Source organism: Pogona vitticeps, chromosome 1, assembly GCF_051106095.1.
Source record: "Pogona vitticeps strain Pit_001003342236 chromosome 1, PviZW2.1, whole genome shotgun sequence".
Taxonomy (NCBI): domain Eukaryota; kingdom Metazoa; phylum Chordata; class Lepidosauria; order Squamata; family Agamidae; genus Pogona; species Pogona vitticeps.
Genome location: NC_135783.1, coordinates 358,174,652 through 358,200,598, shown reverse-complemented (window position 1 = coordinate 358,200,598; position 25,947 = coordinate 358,174,652). Strand labels below are relative to the sequence as shown.

Sequence of the window (25,947 nt, the reverse complement as noted above, 5' to 3'; positions counted from 1 at the left end):
TCCTTCTCACTTGTAGTGTTACAAGGGACAGGATCTGTTCTTAATCATTCCAGACTGTAGGACACAACGGGCTCAAGTTACAGGAGGACAGATTTAGGCTGAATATCAGGAAAAACCTCTTAACTGTTAGAATCGTATGACAATGGAACCAATTGTACTTCAGGATGTGGTGAGTGCCCCAGTGCTGAAAATACTCAAGAGAAAATTGGACATCTATCAGCTCTGCTTTGATTTAGATTCTTGCACTGAGCAGGAGGTTAGACTCAACGGCCTTATAAGCCCCTTCCAACTCAATTATTCTTTTATTCTGTGATCATGGAGTCAAATATCCCCCATCATGTAACTGTGCATTTTGTACCCAACTTTGCACTTATCCCCACTAAGTTTTATTCTGTTGTTTCCATCCCAGTAGTTAAGCCTATCAATATCTATTTTAATTTTTTTCCCTGTCTTCTAGCTATTCCACCCTATTTTGTGTCATCCACAAATTTGATAAATATTCCATGAACTCCCGTGTCCAAGTTGTTAATAAAAATGTTGAAGAGCACCAGGCCCAGGACTGAGCCTTGTGATATCCCACTTGTTAACTCCTAGTTGGAGAAGGAGCCATTGATAAGCAGGATCTGAGTATGTTTTTGTGACCAATGGTGTATCCACTGACATGTGCTATCCAGCCCACTCCTAGTTTGCTAATCAGAATCAGCTCAGTTGAGTGCTCCGTCAAGGAGGAGGGGCAGGGAGGCCTGTGCTCCTGCTGGCTACTGGCTGAATCCTTGAAGAGGAGAGGAGTGTGTGCCAGTTGGTGAGTGGGGGATCCAGCTGAAGAGCTACAGTAATGGAAGGAAAGCAAGGCACCAACCTCTGAAATGAGGTCCATGTTGCTGTTCAGTCGTGTCTGACTCTTTGTGACCCCCTCATGGACCAGAGCAGGCCAGACCCTCCTGTCTTCCACTGCCTCCTGGAGCTTGGTCAAAATGAGGTCCATACCCATCTTGAATTCCCACCATCTACCAGGAAGGCTACCTAATCAGAAAATGAGATAAGATTAGTCTGGCAGGATTTGATCTTGACAAATCCATAATGGCTTTTTATTATTACTGCATTTTTTCAAGGTACTTGCAGAGTGATTGCTTTATAATCTGCTCCAAAATTTTCCCTGGGATGGATGTCAGTCTGATGTCAGTTGTTTTTTTTGTTTGTTTGTTTGTTTTGTGACAATCTCAAGCTACAACCGGGCCCCCTCTGCTTGTTCTTCAGATTTGCCTAGAAGGTTATAGACTGTCTTTTGTGAAAAGACAGAGCTGATGTAAGATTTGAGCAATTCTGCCTTTTTTTCTTTCTTTTTTTCTTTTTCTTTCCTTTTCTTTTTTTGGTCATCTGTTACCATTTTCCCATTCCCACTGAGTAGCTAGCCACTGTTTCTTTTCTCTGCCTCCTGCGATGAACATACCTGAAGAATGCTTATGGTTAGTTTAGATGCAGCTAAAGATAAATAGAGAGAGGCTCAGGTAAGCAGTTAATCATAATTTTCTTTGAAAATATATGCTTGCCGGAATGGGTTTTGGAAAAGAATTCCAGACCCATAAAGAATCCTTTTTGTCCTTGTTTGGAAAGATTGGGGCCAATATAATTTTGCCATTCCCAATGAGAGCAAAGCACATGGCTCAGGGGTTCCCCCCCCCCCCAAGTGCTGACTTGGCATTCAATGAGCGATTGAGGCTAACCATGGGATACTGATGGTAGGTATCTTGCGTAAACCATAGACGTCAGGAGGACTTGCTGTAGGAGGTGGTGGAAAACCAGAAAGGAGCAGAGTGGGCGATGTTTGGGGGTGGCACAGGGGTGTGGGGAGCCTGTGGCAGGGATCAGGGCCCCACACTCAGAAAAGTAGCCAAGGTGGTGAGGGTGGTGTGATGATCTTGGCAAGAAGAAGCAGGACCTTGTGGAATGCAGCAGGAGGAAAACCCACAGATGGAGAGAAGGTGAGTTGGTGGGAGGGGGAAGCAAGCACTCCCTTAGAGGAGTCAAGGATGGCCCTACGTGGCCATGGCAGGGCCAGGAAAAGCAGGAACAGTTGGGTGGATGGATAGGTGTGACCTCGGCGGCTGCGGGTGTGTGTGTGTGGGGGGGAGTTGATTGTGGTTCTCAGGCTCTGGTGGGAGATGGGGTTCCCCGCGCAGGTCAAAAGGGGGGTTCACCCCTCAGTCCCTGTCAGGTCCTGCAAGTGAGGGATCCTCAGCCTCCAGGTCATAGCTAGTGGTGACCTTGCAGACTTGCCATGCCTTCCGATTTCCCCCCACATTCCTTTTGTGCGTTGAATTCCTAATACTGTCAATGGAGGCCACATGTAAGTCAAAGCTTCCTTAGTGCAAGAGGTGGCCCCCCCCATGACGCCTTCTTCAGAATAAGGGGGCTCTCTGATCCTGCCACAATGAGACCCAGGTTCTTTGAGAGGAAGTTGGTGTGTGTGTGTGTGTGGGGTCGTGGTGGTGGTTGACTCCTCACCCGGTGCACCTTGTCGAGGAGAAGCCAGCCGGTGCGGTTTTTTGGGCATGCTGCGTGGGGGTCCCTGAGAGCCTCCCAGAAGAAGGGAACAGCAGCAAACGGAGTTCGATTTCCCCACTACTGCGTGGGCCTCCTTGGCGGAGGGGCCGGACTGGCCGATCCATCGGGTCCCATCCAGCGCTGACCTTCACAGACGGTTCTTACAACCCACTTTGTACATCCCGGGGGGGGAACTGAAGGGCTGCCCGGCGGGATTCACCAGGAGGGTGCCTGTCCCTCTGCTTTCGCAGCACCAAACCCCCCCCCGTCCGCACTGTTGATCTCTATGCGACCCCCCCCAGAAAAAAAAACACCCATCGGAAAGAGATGGGGAGGGGGGGTTTCGTGGGGGCGCAGGACTTGCAGAGCTTCCTTGCGCGGACCTTGGATCTCACGCAAGCGGCCTTCGCCCCAGAGAGGTGGGGAAGAGGGCGAGCGACGCGCTCCTCCCGGCACGGGCGGCGGGGGATGTGGGGAGGGCCCCCGGGGGACCCACAGCCTTCCTCTCCCCCACCCCGGCGCGGAGGGGCCGCTTGCTCCTCTCCCGGCCGCCCAGGGAGCCTCGCTTGGCCCGGGCCGTCTCGACGGGGCCGCGGAGAGCAAGCGAGCGAGCGAGAGAGAGCGATCCGGGCGGGGGGGGGCGACCAGCAGAGCCGGGGGAGGGGGAGGGGGAGGGGAGGGGGAGGGGACGGCGCTTTCCCCCCCCCCCCGTCCGCCCGAGCCGAGGCGCTCAAGCCGGGCGGGCGCGCAGGAGGACGACGCCGCGCCCCCTTCGCGGGATCTCCCCGCCCTTCCTTCTCCCTCCCTCCCTCCTTCCCTCCGTCCCTCCACACCTTCCTTCGGCGCAGCAGGTGCTGCCGTGGCCACCGGGCAGGAGGAGGAGGAGGAGGCGGAGGCGGCGGCGCTGCTCTTCTCGGTCGAGGCGGCGTCCGGGCCCGGGAGCGAGGCCGGGCGGGGGGGGGGGGAAGGTCTCCGGCGCCCCCACCTGTTGCGCGACCAGCCTCCCGCGGCCGGAACGCGGCGGCGGCAGCAGCAGCAGCAGCAGCAGCAGCGACCGAGGTGCGTCGGGGCCTCGGCCGGCCAGGCGGGCGGGCGGGCGGGCGGCGGCGCTTCCACCTGTTCCGCGGCGGAGGCGGAGGCGGAGGCTTCGGGTCGGAGGGAGGGAGGGATGCCTCCGTGGCGGCCCCGGTCGGGCAGCCCCCCCCCCGGAGGGAGGGAGAGCGGGGGCGCCTCCCGCGCGCGACGCCCCTCGGCTCGGTCCCCAGGTGCGGGGCTGCGGGTGGGCTTCCCGGGGCAGGAGGCCGGCGGGCGGCGCCCTGGAAAGGATGCGCGCCCGGCCCTTCCTCCGCCGGCCTGGAGGGGCTCCGACGGGGTGCGGATGGCCCCCCCCGAAGGACGCGAGAGCCGCTCTCCCCCCCCCCTCCCCGAAGCCGGCTTGGCAGCAGCAAACCCAGGAAGTAGCCCTCGGGATCGGGCGGCGGTCATTAGGGGTGTGTGTGTGTGTCTCCGTGTGTGTCCGTGTCCGCCCTACAAACACAGGGGAGCCGCCTTCTCGTCCGGAGTCCAGCCTTTCCTCCCCCAAAGCGGACCAGAAGGAGCGGCGCCCTGGCCTTCCTCAGCCCTAAACAGGGGGGGGGGGAGAGAGAGGGGGAGCGTCTCCGCAGACCCGGGATGTGTCTCCACGGCCGCCTTTGCAAAGAGAAAGCAGATCCGCCGCCGCCGCCCCCCCCCCCGGCTGCAAGGCGGCCCTCCGGAGGGGCCTCGGACCCCCTCCGGGCTCCCCAGCCCTCGCCTCGCTGGCCTCTCCCGGGTAAACATTTCTGCTGAGCAAAGTCTGGTTGAGCCCAATTCGCGTCCCCCCCCCCCAATTCTTTATTTAGACCTTGTTATCTCCCACTTGGCTGAGTGGAAGGTATGCGGGTCAATATGCACGCATTCCCACAGCATCCCCGCGCCCTTGGAAATAAATAAATAAATAAATAAATAAATAAATAAATAATTTTATTATTATTATTATTATTATTATTATTATTATTATTATTATTATTATTATTATTATTATTCCACTGTATGCCAGAGTGCATTCCAATAGTCAAAAACAGTTACATCCGTAGCATAATTGCAATGATAAAAAGATACAGCAATTATCATCCCATGAGACAATAACAACAATCCAAATAACTATAATATTATAATAATTGAAGTACAGTAATTCTGTCCCAATAATAGCCTATTTCCATAGTCAGACCTTATGGTTCCAAGTTGAACAAGTAGGTTTTTAGGTCTCGTTTGAATTTGTCCAACTCTAGTTCCATGCGAACGTATTGCAGACGGGAATTCCATAATTTTGGGTCCAGATGAGAAAATGTTCTAGGTCTAGAATTAGCCACCTTGGTCTGAGGGACTAGTAAGAGACCAGAATCCGCAGATCGAGTCCTCCTACGAGGAATAGGCCTCCCCACAAGTTCCGCTAAATAGCTAGGGCAAGAGAAATGTAATGCTTTTAGTGTCAGAGCAAGGGCCTCATAATATGTTGATCGGATGGGACGTCTTCCGCCGTGCCCTGCAGAAGAATCCTGTTCCAGCAGATCCTGAAGGGTTTCTGGCTTCGGCAGCGGGTGGCCGCTGGAGGCCCACGTACGTATGGGGAAGGCCACCCCGAGGGACAACTGGGTAGAGTCAGCTCAGAACTGGGGGGCAGCGGGCAGGGACAGCTGGTACCTTAAGCACTTGGTCTGTCTTGGGGAGGGGGGGTGAGGGCTCCTCAGGATGAAGCCACGTGCGTTTGCAGTGAATGCTTTAGGTGGCGGTGGTGGGGGGCAAGGGGGCGAATGGGGACTGACAGCTGCTCTGACATTTTCAGGCTTCCTTGCCAGCCTGTGCATTTGTGTGATTTTTTTCTGGAGAAGGCCTGATTGTCCATGGAATCCACAAGAGCAGAATGCTGAGTTAGAGAGGATGTTGTAGGATCCGGACTGGAGAATCATCCATGGGCGGTAAAGGGGAGAATGATATTGCCTGTCCACTTCGCCTTCCTCTGTGACTGGCAGGTAGTGAGGCTGCAAAGGATGGAGAAGCAGAGGTAGTGTGCATTTGGGGGTGGGGGGAGAGCCAGTCAGCTGGGGGGGGAGGGGACAGACAGCAGGAGGCTGTGCTCGTGCCCTTGGAAGGCCCAATGGCCACCAACGCCAGTTGGCTGGAGTCCGTTTCTGGCCGCTGGGCAGAGGTGCCCTCTGATCCACAGACACCTGCCTGCAGATTCCTCTTTGGGCATGGCTGGGGCTGCGGCATGGCGTGGTAGGCGCTGCAGGTGAGGCAGGTAGCCAGGCGCACGCCTGCTCAGTGTCCAGAAGTGTGGAGGGAGGGAAGTGCCTCAGGAGAAAAGCCACAAATGAGTAGGTCCCACCAGAGGGGGAGGAGGGCTCTGTCCCTGTGCCTTGAAAGTCACGAGACCCTTAGGGTGGTTCCTGGACATAAGGCACAGGGCGCCGGCCCCAGGAGGACATTCCAAGTGGTTGCACAGAGGAGGAGATCTCTCCGGGCGGAGGAGAGGGTCGGTTCTCTCGGAAGAGGAGGTGGCGGGGGCAGAGGCAGGCAGAGGAACGCCCTCCCGCTGCAGGAGGAGGAGGAAGATTTTTCTCTCTGTGCGATGGACCCATCGGCCACGTGCCGTCAAAGCACAGAGTGGCTGAGCTGCTCCGTCAAGCTTTTGCCCCGGTATTTTGGTTTGTGGCGCCACAGCCCTGGTGAGGAAGATTCCACAAAGGGACCTGCTTCTTCGCAGAGAAGTAATAGTCGCGCCATCAGCAGCATCCTGAGTGGCAGAAATTTCACCTTGCTCGGCGACAGCCGCTTTGCTCCTTTTCCTTAGTGCCCTGAGAGTGAGAACGTGTGAAGAGTCTTTCAGAGTAGACGCTCAGTATAGAAATCTCTCCTCTTGCTCCACGTTGGTTTTCTCCAGATGAAATGGAATTAGCTGGCAGGAGCTGGACTTTGCCCTTGTGGGAGCTGCTGTGCTGGGGATGATTTCCTCCCTCGCCCACCTCTGCCCAGGGTGGCTGCCCAGGTGCTTATCCCCCCCCCTCCTGATAGAGGGGAATGCAGGGGGGCCCTTGGGCATCCGTGATCCTGCTGTTCAGAGAAATGGGCATGTGTTTCAAGGAAGAGACCACAAGGAGGCAGGAAGGACGGGGGGGGGGGAGGGCACCTGTGGTCCCCTTGTGCTTTGTTCACAGCTTTGGGAGACAGGAAGTTGCACTTGGAGAAATAACAGTGAATTCCCGGGTTGCAAAAAAGACTCACAGACACTGGGACACAATGTCTGTCCTGGTGCTGTGTTGCTCCCGCAGAAGCTGTACCCTCCCTCCCTCTCTCTCCCCTTGGAAGTGGCCCTCCAGGTCTTGCCAGATTTCCAGCGATGGACAAGCAATTCCGTTACAGCTGTCTCCTGAAGAGCTTTTTCTGTTTAAATTGGGCCCAAAGGCACTTTTCTTGCCAGCAAAACAAAGGATCAAGTGGAACGTCTTTCAAACATAGGGAGAAAAATGTTTGAACACGACAGAAGCTGTCGGGTGAAGTCTCTGCCCCACGCGGAAGAAAGGGCACCTCTTCCCGCCCGCTTCAGAGGCTGTGGCGTTTGGGGCCTCCTTGCCAGGAACACTTCTTCCCTGGGGGGGGGGGGGAGAGCATGTGGTCTGTGACAAGGCCCCTCAGAGCTGGTCTTTCTTTGCAGGGAAACGGGAGAGGTTAAGCCAATTGTCCTAATCCAGGTAATCCTTTTAGCTGCTGTGATTTAATAAAGCCCACATCTCTGGCCGGGAAGCAGCCGGTCTGTGCTTCTCTGACAGCGATCGTGCCCTGCAGGCAGTTTCCAGGAGCCGAGCGATGGTCTGGCCAGCTGGCCTGCTCCTCCGTTTCATTTCCCATCTCATGGCCCCCGAAGGAAAGGGGCCAGCGCTTGTTCCGGCAGAGGGCCAAGACAAAAGACGGCTGTCCCGCTGCTGGGGGAACGGAGGGCCGGCCGGCCGGCTGACCCACCGACCATGTCACCAGAGGCTGGGGATCCCCTTGTCCCGGCGGCTCGACGCCTGCTTGCTTTCCCTCCTGGAGCACAGCTGCTCCTTGCCCCCAAACCCCCATCTGTCTGGATTCCTTGGCCTGAGGAGGGCTGCCCACGGGAGGGGCCCCCTTGGGGGGGGGGAACCGAGGGCCAAGCCGCCCCTCCCTCCTGCCTGCCTGCGTTCTCCCAGGAGGGGTGGAGAAGGGGTTCAGGGGTCTCCCAAGAGTCAAGCGGCCTGACCCCAACGGTGCCACCTGCCTTGCTGGTTGAGCTGTGGGTCCCTGCACTGCCTCAGTTTCCCCCGTTCCCTGCCGAGATGGAGGAAACTGGGGGCCAGATGGGGGGGGAAGGCCTGCTGGTATGAGAGAACCACAGCAGAGATACTGACATTGGTCTCCCAATAAAACGGGCCTTTCTGTTGGGGGGGGGTGCTGAGGGAATGCCAGCAGCCGGAGGAGCCCTCAGGAGAGAAGCTAGCCGGAGTTCCCCAGGACCACCTTCAGAATCCCTGCAGCAGAAGGAGATGCACGGCCTGGAGGAGGAGGCCAAAGGCACGGATGCACACACACTCATGCGCACACCCTGCTCGAGGGTTCTGCTTTCCACAGGAGCCGAACAGCCGCCTCTTCTGGGAAGTCCAGAACCAATAAGGGTGGAAGTGGGGCGGCGGCGGGGGGGGGGGGAATTGCAGCTCCTGCCACTCCTGCAACCAAGCAAATGGGCTGTGGCGAGGCTTGCCTCAGGCCTTGGAGGTGGCTGGGTGGCAGCCTGCCCTTTGGACTGGTAGCTACCCTTCTGCCTCTTCCTCATGTTTGTGTTCAGTCCCCTTTCAAGGTTGTTGTAGCAGCTGGTGGTCGTTGCTGTATCTAGGGGCAGTGAGTTCCACAGGCTGACCATGTGCTGTTCCCCTTAGAAATGCTTGCAGCAGTTGCAGATACAATAAACGGACTCCCCCCACCAGCTGTCTGAAGAGGCCAAACCCCACTTTCTTTGGAGCCTCTAGAATTGGGGGAACCTGTCAGAGGCTGAAGCTGGAGGGCCCTTCCTGGGCGAAGCCCTCCAGAGCCACAGCAGAAGGCCCCAGAGTGGACCCAGGGATGCTCTTTCTCCGGTCCCCCCCCCCCCAGCAATTCTCTTCTCCACAGGCAGCCTTCCGATGGGAACTCCCCCTCCCCTGAGGTGGCACGTCGTCCGCTCTCCCCCCCCACACCTGCTCCCCCCCCCATACTGACTCCTCTCCTTCCTTCGGCAGGCTGGGAACCGGCTCTTCTGGCTGAGCGCCTGATGGAGGACCTCCCTGCCCAGCCCTCCAGCCCCAGGGGGCTGACCTACGGGGTGGCCGCTTCGCAGGTCCTGGGCCTGGCTGTCATCACCATGACGGGGGCCTGGCTGGGCCAGTACCAGGGGGGGCTGGCCTGGGAAAACGCCTCCCTCCAGTTCAACGTCCACCCGCTCTGCATGGTCATTGGCCTGGTTTTCCTGCAAGGCGACGGTGAGGACCCCGACGGTGGGGGGAGGTAGCTCATTCGGGGGGGGGGGGGGCAGAGCCAGGGGTGGCTTCCTTGGAGTGCTCCCCTAATGTTGGCATTGGGGGGGAACGACAACCTGCCTGTGCTCCTCAGTCCCCCAGACTGCCTGTTTTCCAGCCGAAGCACCAAGTGGGGAAGGGGTTTCAGAGGACCCTCCTTCCCCCAACCGGTGGGTGGGGGCCCCTCTGCCTTGCAGAGACTTCCCTAGGCTGGGCCCTGAGAGCCTCATCCGCTGAGCCCTGCCTGGTGCTGCCTCCCTTCTCTGAAGGCCACCCCACCCCCCAAACTCCATCCCAGCTTTGGCAGCCCCTTCCCCCCCCCAGCCAGCCAGTCACAGAACGGGTGCCTCCTCACTGGTGACTAAGGCAGGGGTGTGGGGGAGCTGGCCAGGTAGAGCCTCTCGGTGCCTGACCGGGGGAGCCCCTGGTCCGTCCGTTCCCCCCCCCCTCCGGCCACCGCCACCGCGGCCTCCCCAGAGGGGACGGGCAGGCAGAGCAGGGGCTGTGGCGGCCGGCCCTGACGGCCTTCTGTCTTGCAGCCCTCCTCGTCTACCGAGTCTTCCGAAACGAGAGCAAGCGCTCCACCAAGGTCCTGCACGGCCTCCTCCACGCCCTCGCTCTCATCGTCGCGCTGGTTGGTGAGTCGTCTGGATCCGTCCTGCTGCAGCCGGCCCTTGCGGCTCCCCTGCCTGCCACCCCACTGCAACAGGCGGGCGGGTGGGCAAGGGGGCAGGTGGGTGCCTTTACGCCAAGGGAGAGCAGAGCCTCCTGCTCCGTCAGGCGTCTCTGTCCTCCCCCCACCCCCTTCCAGAATTCCCTCTGCCCCTTTGACAGCCCAAAACCCCTGGCCTCATCACCCGGTCTGTGGAGCCCATGGTGGTGCCAGGAGCTGGCAGGCCTTTCCCCCCTCGGCTGCCCGCGCAGATGCTCAGTGTTACTTCCCCCTCTGGGATAAGCTGGGGGAGAATAATAAGGCAGAGCAGGGTTTGACCTTCGCTTACGGTACAAGGACTTCTCCACATTGTCTCCCTTAACCCCCCCCCCCATAGCCAGTCACCTTCAGCACCCCTGCCTCCACCAGGCGACTCCCAGGGAAATTGGGCCTCCTTCGTGCAGGGCTGTCCAGGGGCTGGGAGTGGGAAGGGGGGAGGGGGAGGGCAAGATAGTCACCTGCGCCCCCCTCCCACCCTCCTCCTGCAGGCTTGATCGCCGTCTTCCAGAGCCACCAGAAGAAGGGCTACCCGGACATGTACAGCCTGCATAGCTGGTGTGGCATCACCGCCTTTGGCCTCTACTTTGTCCAGGTGAGGGGCTGGCGTGGGGCTGGCCTCCTCGGAAGGGGGCGGTGAGGCCAGCCTGCCTAAGGAGGGCTTGGCCAGCGGAAGGGGGGGGGCAGGTGCAATGTTGGGAAGAGCTGGTGAGGTACTGAGCCTTCAGCTCCTGCTGAGGGCGTGAGGCACCCTCTGGATCGGGTAGGGGCCCCGGCGGGCCCCCGCCTTGCCCAGCGGCTGGGGGCAGGCCTTGAGGCCTTCCTACATGGAGGGAATGGGTTGGGCTCAGTTGGCGATGGAGGGCCTCGTGGTGAATCTAGGGTGACTCTGTGAACATAACCATGGACCACCCTTTCCTTTGGGGGGTGCAAGGCCCTCCCCCTCCCCCTCCCCTCATGCCAACAGCAGCCCTGCGGGGTAGGTCTGCCTGGCCAACCCGTCCAAGGTCACGCAGGGTGTTCCACAGGGGTGGGGGGCCCGGCTCCCCCAGAGCCCAGCCGAATGCGCCGGTCCTTGCCTGCCCCACGCCAACTTCCCCCAGATGCCCACTCTCCAAAGGACTTGGAGCGTGGGCTTTGTCTTCTCCTTCCACCTGGAATCTGGGCCAGGGCTCCTGGGATTTCCACCTTCCCCACCTGCCCTGGGGGGCGGGGCCCACCATGTACCCCTGCAGCCCCCCCCCCAGGCTGTCCCTGCCTTCTATGGGTCATGGTACTTTGCAGCAATAGATTCCAGGAGCCCCCCCCTCCCAAACTGTGGGGCAGCGACAGCAGGGCTTTCCAGGCAGAGGTCTCCTGTTCTCTCCCATGGGGCTGGGCTGTGGGGAAGCGTTCCTTTCCTGACTTTGTCTTCCTGCAGGGAGGGGGGGGTCCCAGTTCTTGAGAGGGGAAACTGGGTGCCAGGCTGTGCCTGGGACTGGCATTCCAACTGATTCAGTGACCAAGCAGGCAGATGTTGGAAGGAAGGGAAAAGTGGCTTTTGCCTAGAAACCCGAAACCCTCCACCATCCCAGTTTAGGGGGCTTTAAGATGGGGGGGGCAAGGAGAGACTGGAGGAGGTTTGGGCCTTGACTAAACCCTCGACCAGAGCCCCCAAAGTAGTGGCTTAGTGTTCACTTCAGAACGGCAGGCACTAATTATGACAGTCCCCAAAAGTGAACCCTTCCTGCTAGCAGTGTTGAAAAATGCTGCATCAGTTCATAATCCACAAAGGAGGATCAGGTCTTTTGTAATGCAGATGGCTCTTAGTTGCCTGCGCAAGAGCAATTCACCCTCAAGGGCTTTGTGTTGCAATAGGGAGGGCTTGCCACAGTTGGCAATGAAAGGGTGTTTCCTGGCTGCTTTGAGAACTGCAGCCTAGGGAGGGAAGGCACCTGGAGGGGTGGGGTGGGGGTGCAAGGGATGGTGGTAGAATCGTAGAATAATGGAGTTGGAAGGGGGGGCCTATGAGGCCGTTGAGTCCGACCCCCTGCACAATGTAGGGACCCAAATCAAAGCAGATCTTGCAGCTAGTCATCCAATTTTCTCTTGCATTCTTCCTGAGCTGAAGCACTCACAACTTCCCAAGGCGATTGGTTCCATTGTCATAATGCTCTAACAGTTAAGAGATTTTTCCTAATATTCCTAACAATGCCACCAGCTGGCACTTTTGCTGCCCCGTGTTGTTTTCAGGCACAAAGGCAAGCATTGCACCCACTTTGCAGGCCACCCGCACGGAATTGTCTCTTCCCTCCAGAATCCCTGTTCCCTTTTTTTTTTTTTTTTTTTTACTTCTGTTTGTCTGTGAGTCCCCTTTCCTGCCTTGACTGCCTTGAAGGGTGCGGGGATGTCCACTTGCATATAGAACTGCATTCGGAAACCAAGCGTGGTGTGGCAGTCCACTCAGGACATGGTGTGGCTCTGGCCCCCTGAGAGCCCCCCCCCCCAGGGTCAGAGGAGAGGGCCTTCAGGGAGGGATCCATCCTTGGTGAAAGGGAAGAGGGAGCAGAGGGAGGCTCCTTGGGGGGGGGAGAGAAGAGTCCCTCTTGAGTCTCTCTCTCAGGGCCGGCCAGGGTTTTCTGACATGCAGTCCTTGAGGTCTGGCCTTCTCCCTCCAGTGGCTGCTTGGCTTGGGCTTCTTCCTCTTCCCGGGGGCCTCCTTCGCACTCCGCAGCAGGTACAAACCCCAGCATGTCTTCTTCGGAGGCTTCCTGCTCACCCTCTCCATCGCCACCGCCCTGCTTGGGATTCTGGAACTGCTGCTCTTCAGAATCAAGTGAGTGGTTTACATACGTGGGCCTGTGTGTCCACGTCCTCGTCTTCTGTGTGAGTGAGCGTGTGCATGCCATGGATGTCAATTGGGTGGGTCGCCAGGGAGGCCCCTCTCTCTGTTTCTTGGGAAATCTGGAAGGCCGGCCTGAGGGTTGCCCACACTGCGCCAACCTGGCTGTTAACTAGAGTGCCGGGTCCTTAAAATAATAAAGTAAAATAAAATGCCTTTACAGCAAGAAGGTAGTAGTAGACGAGGGAGCAACCAGGACAGGGCTGGCGCTACAGGGCGGTTCCAAGAAAGCTAGTGAAGATGCCTTTCTCGCAGCCTCCCCCCAGAAGGGAGAGGAGAGAACTGGGTCTCTGTTGTGGGTCCTATAATTTTAACGTATCAATTGATTTGATGCCTGCCCCACCTGTGTCCCTGTAGAGGATCCAAAATCGGTTACAAATGAATGTCTAAAGAAACAGATACAAATAAAATCACAAATGAATTAGAATATTAAAATATGATTAAACCTGTACCAGTGTTAAAAAGCCATTCACTTAAAAGCTGTTTATAGAACAGTTTTAGAACGCATCACAAAGTGGCAAAGGATACTGCGTCTCGCCTTAAAACTCCTTTCTCTCCGGAGCCCCAGTTAACAAAAGCCAGCTTGAAAAGAACCGGTTGTTCTCTCTTATCAAGAACCGTGGGAGGGATGGGGCCAAAGCAGCCTCCTGAGGGAGGGAGTTCCGTAGCCTGGGAGCAGCCCCAAAGAAGGCCTCCTCGGTGAGGACTGGGGAACTGAAAGGTCTCCCCTGATTCTCTCAAAATTGGGTTAAAGTTACATGGAGAGAGAGCTGCAGTCCTTCCAATGCCCGAGCCATGAAGCCTTTATTAACTGTGCCCAGAAACCAGCTGGCAGCCCGTGAAGCTGCTGGCCAGGGAGAGGAGCTCGGTGCCCCTTGCAATTGGTTCGGGTCAGCCATCTGGCTGCAGCCTTTGGAAGAGAAGGACCTTTCCAGCCCGTCTTTGGAGGCAGCCCCACATAGAGCCCCACCGGAGTAATCCAGATGGGAAGAGTTACTGCCCCACTTCTGTCATCGTTGCCAGCTGCCTAGTCAGCTAGAGAGGGAATGCTCGGTCATGATTGCGCCACCGCCTCAATGGTTAAAATGCATTGGGGGAAAAGGAGAGGCACTTCTCCTGGTCTCCTAGCACAGGGTCCTGAAGGTGGGTCCCCCCAGGCAAGATGGAGACCGGGAGACCCATCTGGCAGGCAGAAACCACGCTTCAGATGCATGGGCCTGGTGGATGGTTAATGCATGTTGATGTTGACCTATGGAACAAATAACTTTGTTAAACTTAAAACATTACAGTAAATATATAAAATGGTTATGCTTAATACAATAATAAATGTAGTACATTAGTTTTAACCATCAGTTAAGATAATGAGCATCGCCCAGGAGTGAATTAAAGTTATGAGAAAAAAAGAGTTGCTACTATATACTGGGGTTAATTGTTAAAATAACAGATTTTTTTTTCATCACTAAAACGTGGAATTCACTGCCCTGATGCAGGCTAAGAGACTCCCCACAGTGAGGGGGTGGGTGGGATGCGACCATGTTAGGCAGAGGAGCAGAATGGGCAGTGTGTGTGTCTGTGTGTGTGGGCGGGGGGAAATGGAGGAAGAGCCCCCCCCTCCCCGGGCTCCCCGGTGCTAACGTTACCCTGTCTGCTCTTGCAGGGATTCCTACAGTTCCTTTGCTCCCGAGGGGGTGCTTGCCAACATCCTGGGCCTGCTCCTGGTGGCTTTCGGGGCTGTGGTGGGCTACGTCCTGACCCGGGAAGAGTGGAAGAGGCCCCCCGTGGCGGAGGAGCTGGCGTTGTCCATGGATTTCAAGAACCTCACCGATGAAAGCAGCCTGGCCAGCCCCCGTTGAGCCCCCCCCTGCCCTCCCTCCCTCCTCACCTTTATGTGTCCAGATGGGGCTTGGCTTGCCCCCATGCTCTGACCTCTGACCCCTTCCCCCCCGCCACGCGTGTGCCTCTTGCTTGTGTGTAAGCAGTCCTTCGCCCTCCCTTGCTCAGCATTTTTGCAGCCGTGTTCTGTGTTCGGGCCATGTCCGACTCTTGGTGGCAGCTGGGATCCCCCCCCTTCTGCCCAGTCCCTCCCTCCCTCCCTCCCTCCCTCTGCGTATGAACCCTGTGTATGAACAGGCACATGCGGTGCCATGTTTCAGGGGAGGCGGGGGGGCAGCCTCCTTTTTCCTGGACCGAGGGAGGCATCTCCACTCCGACCATCAGCTGCTCAAGGTCATCAGCAGCAGCCCGGCTGGGTCAGGTGTTGTGGGGGCCCCCGTGAGCCACGAGGTCACCTGTGGGAGGCCGAAGGTGGGACTGTGGCTTTGGCTGCTCAGCACCTCAGCCTGCGGTAGTGGCGGGGCAGAGTCGTGGGGAAGAAATCCCCCCCTCTGTCACTGCTCCCCTCCCAGTGCCTTGAGCCCCCCCCTGCCCCCCCCGTGGAGGAGGGTTTCCCTGACCTCTTTCCTGGGTTTTCAGGAAAGTCCTTTGCTTGCCTGTAGCTGCCCTGGGATGATCATTTTCTGATTAGCAGCAAGACAACTGAGTCTCCCCACAGCCTTGCTCAGTACAGGCTGGCCCTCCTTTTCCGTCTCCTTGGGGCAGGCCTTTCGGCCACCCTCCTCTCTCTCCACCCACCAGGAAAACAGTTTGAGAGAAAAGCCACGTGGCGGGGGGGGGCAGCTGGAACGCTCCCTTCCAGCCTTGCACGCTCTGGAAGTGTTGAACCACCACCACCCCGACCCCATCAGGAAGAAAGAGGGTCCGGCTGACCCTGTCCTTGCCCAGGTGATGTTTCAAGAAGCTGAAGGAGGCCAAAAGGGCCCCTGGGCTGGGGGGGGGGTGGAATTATGTGTTTTCCTGGGTTAATCTTTTCCCCGCAGGCAGGCAGGCACCGTGGAGGGCAAACGCTGAAACCACACTTAGAAATGGCAAAAGGAGAAGAAGCTGGTTCTTGTGAGAAGAGCACGGGGCCTGCCTGTAGCCTTAATACCGCTTAATATTGCCTTAATATTTCGTGTGTCCTGGCCAGTCTGTGTCCATGGCGTTTGGTGCGTGTGCTGGATTCCAATAAATATTCGCAGAGAGAAGGAGAGAGAGACTCTTGGGTCACGGGCAGCTGACGCAGCTGTTTCAGCCTCTCTTTGGGGTTTCAAGGGTCCTCACCTTCCCATATTGGCACAACAGAGGCTAAAAGGTGGAGGCGGAGAGGATCTTCATCTTGGCGTGAAGCCAACTCCAGAGGCTTGCTTGCTATGGCGTATTGCCTCTCCTGAAGCTTGGAGTCAGATTCGGATAAGGAAGCTTGTAAGAGCACTCTGTTAGGGAAAACAAACCTTGGAGCCCAAGACAGCAAGTTACACAGAGCCTCTTATCTGGTAGCTTCAAATCCTCCCCTTAATTAGCAGAATAAAGACGCGGACATGTGACAAAATACACATGGAGAGAGTTCTGATAAGACTTATAACATTATATATTAGACTTGGTATATGGCAATATATACATTGGCATGGACTATTCCAGAGCAACGTAACATTCACATTCAAGTAAACGACCACCAGACTCACAACTGAGTGTCGAAGTGCTGCTCTCATTCTCCTGCTTAAATAGTGAGAGCAGCCGATCACCGCAGACATGGGAGCTGAACATGTTTGACAAGCATTACCTAAGCTTGTCCCATCTGTATGCTATCCGTTCATCCATTGACTTTGACGTTAGGGGCATGACTTTGCATTCTTTACTACAATATTAAATTTAACCCCTTGTTTACTTAAAGGAACAAATCTTGACACTTTGCCCTCCCCAAATTGGCCCCCGCCGTGGCCAGTGATCAGAGGTAATGAAACAACTTGTCCTCCAAGAGCCTCTGGAAGGTCCAGGCGCTGGACGATGCTTCTCAGTGGCCTCTGCTGCTCTGGTCCGTGTGCTCCTATACCTCTCCTGAGCCTGGGGCTGCCTGGAGGGGCCGGAGCCAGCTTTATACCCAGTCTCTCCCAAGGCAAGGCAGAGCAAGGCGAAGGGTGCCTGAGCTGGAGAGCGCCAGCAGCAGCAGCAGCAGCCGCCGAGCGCAGGTTGCTGGAAAATCCTTGGCAAGGTTTTGGAGAGGCCGGGCTCTCTTGTGTCTGTCTGTCTGCCTGCTTCTGTCCCTCCCCCCCCCGTACATGCTATCAGCTGGGCCTGGGCCCCCCAGCATCCTGCCTGGCTTGCCTTTAGACTTGGCATTTGGTTCAGCCCATGGATCAGGGGTCAGGGAGGGACACCTTAACAGGCATGGCACCCCAAGTGTATTAGAGACAAGATCTGGTGGTGATCTGTCCGTGGTCTCAGTGGAATGCCCCCCCCAAGAGCATCTGGTCCAAGGGCTCGGAGTGGCATACGATGCAGCCCAACGTGAGGCGCTCCTGCTCATTAGAGCCTGCAAATCTAGGGAAAGGCACAAGAATCGAGGAGGGGTGTGTGTGTGACACCCCAGAATAAGGTTCGGGCCACCCCTTTCAAGGGCATCGGGCGCAGGGCCTTGTGGGGTGCAAGACTACTGGCTGTTTCGGTTACGTCTTGCTTTTCCTTCATTGAGCTGGAAATGGAGCATCTGGCAACAACCCCTGTCCTCATTCGTAAAAGCACCCCTGCGAGGCGGATTTGGCTGAAAGCCCAGGGTCGCCCATAAAATCCATGGCCAGGCATTCGAACCCAGACTGTCTGAGGCCTAGTCTCTGTGCTAGGCCACATCCCCCACCCTGGCTCCCACCCCTTCCAAGCACTGGAGTGGCAATGGGGCTGACTTGGGGGGGGTCCTTATTCCCTTCTTTCCCACAGCGGGTATTAGGGGCATGGCGCAATGAGAAGCAGGTGGCACGCGTGCCCGTATCAGAGGACCAGGTGAAGTCCTGGGCCTGGACACTGCCCCACACCGGAGCATGGTGACCCTCACACTGGAGGTCATGAAACATTAATGCTGACCTGCCGAAGGGTGTGTGGCACAAGATTAGTGTTAGGAGCAAGTAAGAATCCTATAGATTGAAGAAAATACGAAAAAGAACTTGTAAGAAAGTATTAACAGATGAGGATAGAGAAACAATGGAGAGAACAATTAAGTAAAAAGAGATGGAAGTTATTATAAATAAGTTAAAGGTAGGGAAGACACCCAGCACAGTTGGATTAGGCCCAGAGTATTACAAAAAAAAAAAAAAATTATAATAATCCAAAATTAGAGGATTGATTGATTGATTGATTGATTGATTGATTGCATTTATATGCCGCCCATCTAGACATAGTCTACTCTATAATGGTAGAAGGAAGTCCTGGAAGGAATCTTTAATAGTTCTAATTGTAAAACCTGGTAAAAACCCTATAAACATGGACTCTTACAGGCTGATTTCAAGATGCTAAAATAGTCACAGGAATTTTAGCAGCAAGATTAAACAATTTTAAAGGGAAATATATTGAGAAAGAGCAAAATGGATTGTTACAAGGTAAACAGATGTCAGATATAATGAGCAAGGTGCTTAATTTAATGCACCTGGCAAAGGAATCAAAATGCAAAGTAGGAGTGGTAGCCCTAGACATTTTCAAAGCCTTTGATTCAGTTGAATGGTATGCATTAAAAATCTTGATTAAACAGATAGGATTTGGCACTTAGTTTCAACAAATAATTCAACAACTATATTCACAGAACTCTGTGAAAATAATAAATGATGGTATGACTGAATCAATATTCCTAGGCTGAGGAAAGAGACAAGGTTACCCCTTATCTCCAATTCTATTTACATTGGTAATAGAAGTGCTGGGACAAGTAATTAGAAACAATCATTTAATTAAAGGTGTAGATACCAGAAAGGATAAAATAAACTTGTTTGCAGATGATATATTATTAATAATTAAAAATCAAAAAGATACACTACAGAAAATCAGAACACATTTAATTATATTTGAAGAAATAATTGGTTTGAAAGTGAACTGAAATCCAAATGTATTTTATTAAATCATTCAGAAGTAGACAAGAAGGAACTGAAAAAAGAATGTAAAGTCACTTAGTCGTGTCCAACTCTTCGTGACCCCATGGACCAGAGCATGCCAGGCCCTCCTGTCTTCCGCTGCCTCCCGGAGTTGGGTCAAATTCATTCTGGTAGCTTCGATGACCCTTTCCATCCATCTCGTCCTCTGTCGTCCCCTTCTCCTCTGGCCTTCACACTTTCCCAACATCAGGGGCTTTTCCAGGGAGTCTTCTCTTCTCATGAGATGGCCAAAGTATTGGAGCCTCAGCTTCAGGATCTGTCCTTCCAGTGAGCACTCAGGGTTGATTTCCTTTAGAATTGATAGGTTTGTTCTCCTTGCAGTCCAGGGGACTCTCAAGAGTCTCCTCCAGCACCACAATTCAAAGACATCAATTTTTCGGTGGTCGCCCTTCTTTATGGTCCAGCTCTCACTTCCATACATCGCTACTGGAAAAAGCATAGCTTTGACTATGTGGACCTTTTTATTTATTTTATTTTATTAAGTTAAATACTTAATAACTGACCCAATCAAGAACATGTCTACTTTGAGCTCTTTACACTAAAAGTTTATATTGTCATAAAAGTCATTAAAAATATATATGGTGTTCAGAATCATAATGGCAATAACGATCTATCCAACAAAATCTAAGCATGAAGGTGACCCAAAGTTTAAAGATAGCTGCCTGCACTAATTGCATTGAGAACACATTAGAATAGTCTTTGAGCTGTATTGAGTAGTATTAATTTCCATTACATTTATTTTTAGAAGAACTGAGCCCTTGTTTGCTAACCATTTATGTCCATTTATATATCAGTGACAGAAAGGAAACTTCATACTTCTACATAACTATACTGTATTTATAAACATATGTTGGTCTTGACCTTCTTGTTGCTGAGCATAATTTTGGATTTTAGGATGAAAACTGTAGAAATCATGACTTGTAAAACAGAATCACAAAAATCTCTTTGTTGATTGTGGTAGAGAACTGCTAAATAATACAAGAAGCATTCGAAGTCCCACGAACTAGATAAATTGGACAGAAATAGTGAGTACTGTACCTGTTTTGCTGCTGGCCCGGTATTATTAAAGAGAGGCTCTGTATACTGTATCTTAAAAACTCTGTTTGTTGCCAAAAGGAAACAAACAGTCTGTTGTTGGGAAAGGACAGTTAAGAGGGTTGAAATAATGGCACAGAGCAAGGTGGCCTTCCTTTGAAGCTCAGAGGCTTCTGTTTGGGGGCGGGGTGGGGGGCAATACAGTTTACATGGCAGGCCTGCATCAGAGAGCTAGAATTAAAATTTAGTTTAGCCCATAATGAAATAATTTGAAAGTGTTGCTCCTGAATGTTGAAACATCCTTTGTTCCAACTACTCATTCCTATGAATAATTTGCCTTCATTAATTTAAATGCCACGTGAAACATTCTGCTGTAGGAGATGCACTTGGGTGTGATATTTGTTGTGCACGTGGACTTCCATCAATAAGGACAGGCATCAACTTCTCTGTTTTTACTTGTCAGATCATGCACCTCACATGTGCATCCTGCTCTAAGGTATTTGGGGCTGCATATGTAAGGGGGAGGGGCTGCCACACACAAGCCTCTCAAAAGCAACCTGTGAGACGGTCAAGGCTGGACCAAGGCCACCTCCCCACCCCCACCCCAATGGACATGACCCCCAAAGAGGGGTCTGGACAGGGCAGAGGAGGGAAGGTTGCAGAGCGGGAGCTGGGGAGGGGCGCTCTGCCTGTCTGACTCAGGAAGAGGGCCAAACCCCCAGAGAGAAGGCCAGGGAGAGAGCAGGAGGGTGCTGAGCCAGCCAGCCAGCCAGTGGGGTGGGGTGGGGTGTCAGGTGGGTAGCATGCCCTGGAGTTTACTGTCCCAAGTGTCCGATCCTGGCGAAAGGCTTCTCTGCGAAAGGCTTGCCCAGTCTCCATTACGCCGTTTCCCTTTTCTCTTTGCTGGCCTATGGCTGAGATCACTTTGCATCCAGGGAGTTTCCTGGTCCATTCTCATGGCTCCGTCTGCCTCCCTTCCCGTGGGCTGCCTCCCCCAAAAGGGCCACTTCAGCTTGGAAGGAGCTTGATAGGCAGGCCGAGTGGCTGAGAGGAGAATGTCTGGCACAGGTCAAGCCCTGCCTCCTGCCGGGCAGGAACAAAATCGCTCTTAGCTCCTCCATTTGCACGTCTCTGTTTCCTCCATTTCAACAGGTGCCCGATGCCTCCCCATCCAGCCTTGGGAGAATCACCGACTGCTGTGGTTTCAGATCTTCTACAGTGATTCGGCCACCAAAGGGAAAAGGCAGCCTTTAGAGCAGTGTCCCCCAACCTTGGGCCTCCAGAGGTTCTTGGACCACAACTCCCAGAAGCCTTCACTACCGCCTCTGCTGGTCAGGATTTCTGGGAGTTGAAGTCCAAGAACCTCTGGAGGCTCAAGGTTGGGGACCACTGCTTTATAGGATTCTTACACATCCTTTCCTGATCAGGGCTGGATGGAAAAATGATCAGGACATGGCAGTGGGCCACTCTTATCAATGAAAGCAATTCACTCTCTTCCCAAAGACACCGCACCTCCCTTTCCACCCCGGTCTCCAGTGCAGCCGTAAAGGTCACCCTCGGCAAGCTGCCTTCCAGACATTGTCCCAGCAGAAGGAGCTTGTGGCCCTTGTGGCCTCATCGATGCGCCACAGAGCTGCCTCTGGCACCGTGGAGGCATTCTGCAGGGATGACAGGTGAGGTTGGAAGGGGGGTCGGGGTGGCTCTTTGGGTGGGACGCTGGGGGTCACACTTCCACCAGAAATGTCCCTGCTGTGAATGCTGGAGTTCTTTGGCTGACTTGGCCAAATCTTTTCCGTGCTCCAGCCACCAATTAATTTGGTCTTTCTTACTCAGTCTTCTCTGAGTCACAGAAGGGTAGCCTCAACTCATGAGCCATCCATAATCCTCAGAAAGCATCCTCTAGGCTCCCTCCCTCGACAGTGGCAGCAAATGGGATGTTTCCACTCAGAAGAAACCTCCTGCATTCTGCTCCCTGCCCCCTCCTCCTGCCACGGTCTCCTGTGGGTTCAGCAGTGCTGGGAAGCCACAACGTGTCGTTTGTAGGTGTGTGGTGGCCCAAAGCTCCCTCTCAGCTGACACTCCATGCCTTGATGGGGGCATTACATGCACATCATCCTACACACCCATCCACATCACTTTGGGGCAAGTGGGCACGGCCATGAGTAAAGATTATCCACAGGGTGCTCGGGTGGGTCCCCAGGACCACAAAGGTGGATCCCATCCAGAAGACCCTGCCTTCCCGATCCCCAGGCCTGTGCCACTCTCCGACAGGAGGCGTCCATGTGGTGCTCCTTCTGATCTGTTTCCCACAAACCTCAACAAGGAATTCAAACGGTGATGGAGCCCAGGGGAACTTTGTTGGGTCACGGATACCAAAGAGCTTCTCCTCTCTTTTAGGATGACGATGACGACGACGATGACAACCAAGACTGCTGATTCTCTCAGTGTGCAAGATGCTTTACAAAGAGTGAGAAGAGAGGGTCCCTGACCTACAGAACGTAGAATAGAGACTGAAGTGAAGGACACGACAGGGAGCAAAGGGGTGGAGTGGACGGCTGAGTTTCACTATTCAGCACAAGACAGAGAGCCCGGATGCCCAACTACCTCCTTGGCTGAGCTGACAGAGGGGGTTTCTGGAGCGGCCCTTCCAGGCAAGTTCAGTCACTCTCTCCAGGCAGAGGCAGCGTTGCCTGGCACAGCCCAGGATTTCAGGGCTACTGGGAGTGTGCGGTGGCCTTTCCCAAGAGGGAATGGCAGAAACTGCTCCTGGTGCAGGCCATCTGCTTGAACTGGTATTTTGTCTTGGACCAAGAGAAAGCATCTGGAGTTGAAGAGAATACAGGTGTCTCCTTTATCCAGGACAGATCACTCGCTGCTTACACTTGAACAGCTGAGACCTCTGAACTCTGCTGTGGTGCTGTTAAGGTAGTCCTTTCAAGAGTAGGGTCCCCATATCCACAGGATCAGTATCCACGATTTTGCTTATCCATGGCCTGAAAATATTAAAAACGTTAAAAGAAGAAGAAAAATCCAGACAAAATTATTTTCTCATCTATTACCAGAAATGGCCACTAGAGGGTGCCAGAGACCGTGCTATGAATGCTTGTTAGTGAAAATACCATATTTTCCCATTTATAAGACAACCCGATGTATAAGACGACCCCCGCCTTTTTCTAACCCCAAATTTGAAAATTTGATCCCAACTTTTCCCTTCCTTTTGCTAAGACACAGCAGCAGCAGCAGGAGGAGGAGATATGGTCACACTTTTCAAATACTTGAAAGATAGTCCTACAGAGGAGGGGCAAGATCTGTTCTTGGTCATCCCACAGTGTAGGATATGTAATAATGGACTCAAGCCACAGGAAGCCAGATTTGGGTTGAATATCAGGGGAAATGTCCTAACTGTTAGAGCAACACAACAATGGAATCTGTGACCTCAAAGGGAGGTGGGGAGTGTTCCAATGCTGGAGGCCTTCGAGAGAAACTTAGAACTTAGAGGAACTGCACAACTTTAGTGCTGAAAATGAAGAAGTTGAAATAGAGATTTTGTATTCCAGTCATCAATGGAAACTGCTACCAAGAAATCGTTAGAAAACTGAGACCCAGAAGGGCAGCAATGAAGAAATTAGATGATCAAGTGCAAAGGTATGTTACTGGAGACCAAGTCCAGGATTATCCACACTGTTTTATTCCCTTTCACCATGTCCAGGTGTGAAAGCTGGACAGCAAAGAAGGCAGATGGTGGGGGGGGGGAATTGACTTGCTAGAAATGTGGTGCTGGAGGAGAGCTTTAAGAATGCTCTGGACTGCCAGAACAACAAACAAGTGGGTCCTGGATCAAATCAAGCCTGAACTTTCTGTGGAGTCCAAAGTGATGAAAATGAGGCTGTCCTACTTTGGGCCCATGATGAGAAAAGAAAGTCATGCTGGGAAAAGCTGAAGACAGCAGGAAAAGAGGAAGACCAAATACGAGACGGATTGCCTCCATAAAGAATCAGGCAGCCTTGAGCTGACAAGACCTGAGGTGGGCAGCTATAAAGGATGGGGCATTTTGCCGGCCACTCCTTCATTAGGGTTGCAGCGGGTCAGAAACGACTTGATGGTGCGCAACAACAGATTGGATTTTTTTAACTGTTTTGATTGAAACTGGAAGATGTTCCCTTTTGCTTCCGCTGCCAAAACCGACCAGGGCCAGGAGAGGGCGCTGCTGTTCCGTGGGAAAAGTTAACGGTCCTCTTTTTTCCCCCCCTCCCTCCCTCTTTGGCAACTGCAGTCCTCAAGTACTCGAGGAGACTTTGCCACAATCCAGAGATCAACCTCTTGGCCAGCTTTGTATTAACTGGGCGCAACCCCCCCCCCGCTACAGTTTGCATCTAGAATACGAGCCCTGCAGCTCTCCTCCCACATGGGCTTCCTCTTCTCAACACCAGTCTCCCCCATGAAGAGATTGGGGAGGTGGTCCTGAACTACCTTTTCCCTGTGGCTTTTTCAGAGCATGTTACCATAGTCTCTCGAGACTGAAGGATGCCTATGATGATGATTTCTGACTTTTGAGAGGTTTCTCTCTCTCTCTCTCTTTCTCTGATGAGGCAGGCGTGTACACGTGGGAGAATTTCATGGAGCTGTGCCCAACAGCCCTGACCTCCATGCAACCTTGCTCTCTTGTCTCCTCCAGGTGATCTCAGCTCAGGCACCTGGCCTGAGGAGCAGGCCTTTGCTCACTGAGCAGTCTCTCGCTAGGCAGGATCACACCCACTCACCCTCTTCTTCTTTCTCATTGCTGGTGAGATGTTTGAGCACGCAAGCAAGCAAGCAATGTTGATGTTTAGTCATGGACCAGAGCATGCCAGGCCGTCCTGTCTTCCACTGCCTCCCGGAGGTGGGTCAAAGTCATGTTGGTCGCTTCGATGACCCTGTCCATCCATCTCATCCTCTGTCGTCCCCTTCTCCTCCTCTTGCCTTCACACTTTCCCAACATCAGGGGCTTTTCCAGGGAGTCTTCTCTTCTCATGAGATGGCCAAAGTATTGGAGCCTCAGCTTCAGGATCTGTCCTTCCAGTGAGCACTCAGGGTTGATTTCCTTCAGAACGGATAGGTTTGTTCTCCTTGCAGTCCAGGGGACTTTCAAGAGTCTCCTCCAGCACCACAATTCAAAAGCATCAATTCTTTGGCGGTGAGCCTTCTCCGTAGAAGGGCCTTAATGTTGATTTCTATCTCCTTCCTATTTCCTCTTCCCTCTTAGTAAGAAGAAAGAGGAAGGAGATAGAAATCAACTTTAAGGAAGTGCAAGTTTGCTTATCAGGAGTTTAGTTATCTGGATGAAACCAGCATGCTGTTGGAGGCATGGCTTAGCATAGTGCAGGTGCCCATGGACTCCTGAACCTTTATGCATCTCTCTGAATTATTACTCCTTCATGGATTGCTGCCTTGTCGTGGCGAAGGGGCTTGAGTAACTCAGAGAAGCTATGGGCTATGCCGTGCAGGGACACCCAAGACGGACAGGACATAGTGGAGAGTTCCGACTAAACGCAATCCACCTGGAGTAGGAAATGGCAAGCCACTCCAGTATCTTTGCCAAGAACGCCCCATGATCAGAAACAAAAGGCTAAAAGATATGACGCTGGAAGATGGGCCCCTCAGGTCGGAAGGCGTCCAACATGCTACTGGGGAAGAGTGGAGGACAAGTACAAGTAGCTCCAGAGCTAATGAAGTGGTTGGGCCAAAGCCGAAAGGACGCTCAGCTGTGGACGTGCCTGGAAGTGAAAGGAAAGTCCAATGCTGTAAAGAAAAATACTGCATAGGAACCTGGAATGTAAGATCTATGAACCTTGGGAAGCTGGAGGTGGTCAAACAGGAGATGGCAAGAATAAACATTGACATCCTGGGCATCAGTGAACTAAAATGGACAGGAATGGGCGAATTCAGCTCAGATGATTATCATATCTACTACTGTGGGCAAGAATCCCGTAGAAGGAATGGAGTAGCCTTCATAGTCAACAAAAGAGTGGGAAAAGCTGTAATGGGATACAATCTCAAAAATGATAGAATGATGTCAATACGAGTCCAAGGCAGACCATTCAACATCACAATAATCCAAGTTTATGCACCAACCAGCATTGCTGAGGAGACTGAAATTGAACAATTCTATGAAGATTTACAACACCTTCTAGAACTGACACCAAA

At 53.7% G+C, this 25,947-nt stretch overlaps 1 protein-coding gene across 2 annotated transcripts; it reads left to right on the top strand.

Moving 5' to 3' along the window:
• The first annotated feature begins 3,369 nt into the window (after positions 1 to 3,369).
• CYB561 (cytochrome b561) lies at positions 3,370 to 15,804 on the top strand. 2 transcript variants are annotated; one of them, XM_072986981.2, is made up of 6 exons: positions 3,370 to 3,603; positions 8,856 to 9,095; positions 9,671 to 9,769; positions 10,332 to 10,435; positions 12,498 to 12,655; positions 14,379 to 15,804. In XM_072986981.2, the coding sequence occupies exons 2-6, from the start codon at positions 8,888 to 8,890 to the stop codon at positions 14,572 to 14,574; spliced, it is 765 nt and encodes a 254-aa protein (XP_072843082.1). In that variant the 5' UTR covers positions 3,370 to 3,603; positions 8,856 to 8,887; the 3' UTR covers positions 14,575 to 15,804. The 2 variants fall into 2 exon arrangements, with proteins under 2 accessions (XP_072843082.1, XP_072843083.1); XM_072986982.2 differs by lacking the exon at positions 3,370 to 3,603 and adding an exon at positions 7,277 to 7,313.
• Positions 15,805 to 25,947: the final 10,143 nt, after the last annotated feature.